We start from the raw sequence: 4,340 nt of genomic DNA on the forward strand, positions 1-4,340 counted from the left end.
CAAAGTACTTAAAATAAGTACAATCTTGCACAATTGAACTATAAATTACTCTGTTGAACTATCAAAATACAATGATAGCTCATAGTGCTACAGCAATTTGTATCAAGGTATCTAATCTTACTTGACATTTCCGTCACGGGAATGAAGTAAGAAATACCTATTTTATTTGCCACATCTTTGACACTTCTCCTTACTGGTAGCCCATGAAATTTTTCAATCGATCGATAAAATCAATGTTGAAGATTCATAGTGCATACACAGTATTTGATGAAACACAAGGTTTCAATTTGCTAGGTTTGTATAGATTGGCATTGCCTATCACATACAACCACATCGTAAGCGATTTGCATCGCGATTGATGCATACAACTGTGTTCGATCGCAATGATCTTACAGCAATTGTATAGATTACAGTCACATAGCCTTAGTCTAGCAGTAATGAGACAAGATTGTTCGATTTACTACCTTACTAATGGCTTATATCAACTGACTGTCGATGATAGAGATTTGTTCGATCAATTGACCCAGTGGATTAGACTGGTATATGATCAAAACGCTATTGGAGTATTTTTTCCGATTTCGAATTTTACTCCTCATATAAACAGTCGAAAACGGCTAAGATAAACCGGATAATCGGTCTTTGAAATTTCCTTAACAATCGACTCTCGCATGCGCAGTATCAATTTGAATTAGGGAAGGTTACCGCTATACGCTTTTATTCAGTAAAACAGTAAATTTCCTCAACTATCGATTCTCGCATGCGCAGTATGAATTTCGATTGATAGGCGATGTGCTTCATGCAATATCGTAGATTAATTAATTAATGAGAAGAGTTTCAGTGTACCATGAAGATTTACGAGATACGATATACGAGATCTGTTTTACACATTTGGTATTCTTTACTGTAACACCGTGCTACAGTTATACCATGGACTACTAGATGTAAATGTAATAGCCCAAGGTTATACTGTATTGGGCACTCGCAAATCATTGCTACCTTAACCTACGGTATTTACGGATATGGTTTGGCCACATTGTACAGTACACTATTTTCACTACTTCAAAGTGATAACTTCATCACTGTCAGTACAGTACTTAACGTACGTTACATTTTTATACGTAATATGCATTTAGAAAAGCACAACAGTATCCAAATCGAGTAGCCACTAACCAGTAACGATTGGTCTTCAATTTCTAGTGTTCTATGTAGCTAATCTTGTATCAGTTTTTCGCAAAACAAAACTGCATACGATGTTTTACTGATTCGACTTGCTGTATTACAAGTTTATCCACTGAGTCAGGCATTGCAAAGGCACTTTACGCCTATGTAATGTGTTTAAAATACGAAGCTTTATTGCAGTACTGCATAAATGGGGAGATACAACATAGTATATTTTAATGATATTTATAGCAATGTAATACTGTACTGTAGATTATAATTATTAACAAATACAATGTACGATAGTAAATACTGTACGGGACTTTAAGCTTACCTGATATAGTAAATTCCATTTACGATCTTATCAATTTGATAAACCACTGAATCCGTAGATAAACTAACTTTGCAGAGTATTTTACAGAAATTACTTACGATCGTTGCTCATATTGCTTTTCAGAAAGGATAAGTCTGTTATCCTCTACCAATAGTGTAATTATCTTTAATTCACAGTTAATATAATTGTTTCTGTAAAACATAAGTAATTGCGTTTCATCAGTCTTCATCTGGGATTCTCGAATAGCTGTATTTCCGACCGAGTCTGGACTTTATTATTATCAACAGTACTCCAATAACAGTAAAAATAGTAGTGAGACCTAACGGGATAACAATCTTTGCTAAAGATGTAGTAGACTGTGTTGAATACGTTTGATTCATGTTAGTTGCCACAAGCTCTGAATCGTTAACGTTAATTGCCGTTGCTTGAAGAAATGCTGTTGGATGTCTTATTAAGCCTAGCCATTTGAGATGAATTGCAATTGTTCCGATAGCAAGGGATGATGTATGCTGAAAGCAACCGTCTAGAATTTACATAAAAGATAAATATGAAGATTGTCTTTAATAGTTTTCAAATATACCTTTTGTGATTTGTCTATTTGTATTTCGTTAGGAAATCTAATTATTTTACTCCCTGTAGTCGTGAATACGTGCATTACCTTTTATGCAAGTGTGCAACGCTAGCATACATGTCAATTTAAATTAGACATCTTGGAGCAGCTACAAAACTCAAATTTTAGTTATACCTGGTAAAATGATTTCTGTTCTGGTATTGAGTTTTCTGTACTTAGCCGAACCGCTTCCGTTTTGATTGTTGTTATGGCTTTAAATCATATATAAGTATAATATCTATGTAAGTATAAACATATTTCTCGCACAATAACAGCAAAATTAGAGATTTTTTTCAGTATATAGATAATTGAAAAAAGCGAAAGCGCCTATAGATTATTGTATAGACTCTAGAAACGTCATGCTTCGAAAATGCTAATCATTTGTTACTGTGAATTACTTAGGAACAATAATAACTCGCTCATTACTTCTTTGAATAGATGCATGTAATTACCTATTATTCATAGGATGAATATATGGACCCTGATAGTAGGCAAAACAGCCATTTCGTCGTTGCCAGTGGAGTATCATACGGATAAAACTATCATCAATAAATTCTTTATATCCAAAATAACCTCCACATACAATAATTTGCTCGAGAAATAAATCTTGTGACGTAATACTCTTTAGTCCTTTCTTCAGTTCACCAATCAATTCGGTGTAAATTTTTGAGCATAAAGCATTTTTTAAGGATTCTATTTCACCGTAGGGCTTCGCTAACAATCTAAGCTGCTCGTCGCATTTGGCCAATTGAGCAAGATATAAAGCTATCACTTGATGTGTCAAGATATATCCACTGCTATTTAGTTGCGTCATAAAGCCCATACAATCACCTATAACGGAAACCAAAACATATTAATTACTAACTTTCTGGACAATTTCCAAATTTTGCACCGTTGCACGCATTTATACTAAGCGTACTATAATAATGCAATTATTTCCATCATATTATGGTTATAGAAATCTGCCACAAATGTGATTTATAGTTTATTAATACTCAGTCATATCACTTTCTAATATTATATTCCGTTGGTAGTATTCCATAACTAAAACAATGCATAAGTATTGAATCAAGAATGTAACAGAATGCTTAATTATTATTGATTCGGCTATTTGTTTGAAAAAATTAATCGAACTTTTATAAGTTGAAATCTTTATTTACCTTCCATGTTACATTGCGAAATATTTTTGGGATAGCTTCCCAGGATTCTCCACATACATCTACTGGAATACATCCTACCATATGGTGGACCATCATGGCTGGAAAACGGGGTTGGTTGCAATGTTCTTAATTCTCTAGGGATGACTATCGGTAATTGGAACATCTTCTTTAAGCGTCTGAAAGTTTCTGATTGATAGAGTAAACGCTTTAAAGTAGGCTTCATAATGTCAATAGCTTGTTGACGAAATTGGGCTACTTTCTTGGTTTGATTTCTATCTAACACTGATACGCCTTTATCCATATCATACATAATGGATTGAAAGTAAGCTGATTCCGGTAAGCCAGATTTGACGTTATAGGGAAAATTAGAACATAGAAAGTATTACCCTCTGATTGTAGTCGAATTGACATTATTTTACAATTGGTGCATTTTTTGAAATCTATCAAAAACATTAACCTGTTTTTAAATTTCAAGATGTGTGCAATATTAAAACTCTCGTTTATCAGATATACGATAAATACTACAGTATTACATACTTAAAATCAGAGATTGGAACTCTAATCTGATTAATGACTTGAATTTTTACTTAAATGTTCTCTAATTTTATACAAATTAACATCAAATTATTGTAACTAAGGATCTCTGGAGAATGTATTTCAAAATGAGTAAATAAAGTTTTTCTACTTACACAAAGATAATAGGCCCATAATAAGGCATCACTACAAGATAAAAGTCAACAACGTTGCAGTAACGATATTATTTTACTATTTGCTACAAGTTAACAAAATAAGATTTTACACTAAGTACGCTTTCATATATTGAATGTAAAATATGATTTTAATATGTCGTTGCTACTGCTGGGCTATATAATCAAACTACAATTAACTGATCCATCAAATTATTTACATACTGTATCTTAGTTTAGTTTATATTACTTTAAGAGATTCCCTTATACAAAAATGCGAGTGAAATCGCTCATATGGTTGGCTACGGTAAATCCCAGGTGCACAACGAACAGTATCATGATTTTACCGTATGAGTTTTTTTATTTAGCTTACCGTCTGCTAAATACATGCC

General features: G+C 33.0%; 1 protein-coding gene across 1 annotated transcript; it reads right to left on the reverse strand.

The window, feature by feature from the left end:
* Positions 1-1,710: 1,710 nt before the first annotated feature.
* Positions 1,711-3,572, reverse strand: TRIADDRAFT_62278 (uncharacterized protein; the record flags this gene model as incomplete). Its single annotated transcript, XM_002118225.1, has 4 exons — positions 1,711-2,015; positions 2,238-2,314; positions 2,555-2,933; positions 3,263-3,572. The coding sequence occupies 4 exons, from the start codon at positions 3,570-3,572 to the stop codon at positions 1,711-1,713; spliced, it is 1,071 nt and encodes a 356-aa protein (XP_002118261.1).
* Positions 3,573-4,340: the final 768 nt, after the last annotated feature.

Source organism: Trichoplax adhaerens, genomic scaffold (genome assembly GCF_000150275.1).
Source record: "Trichoplax adhaerens TRIADscaffold_40 genomic scaffold, whole genome shotgun sequence".
Classification (NCBI taxonomy): Eukaryota; Metazoa; Placozoa; class Uniplacotomia; order Trichoplacea; family Trichoplacidae; genus Trichoplax; species Trichoplax adhaerens.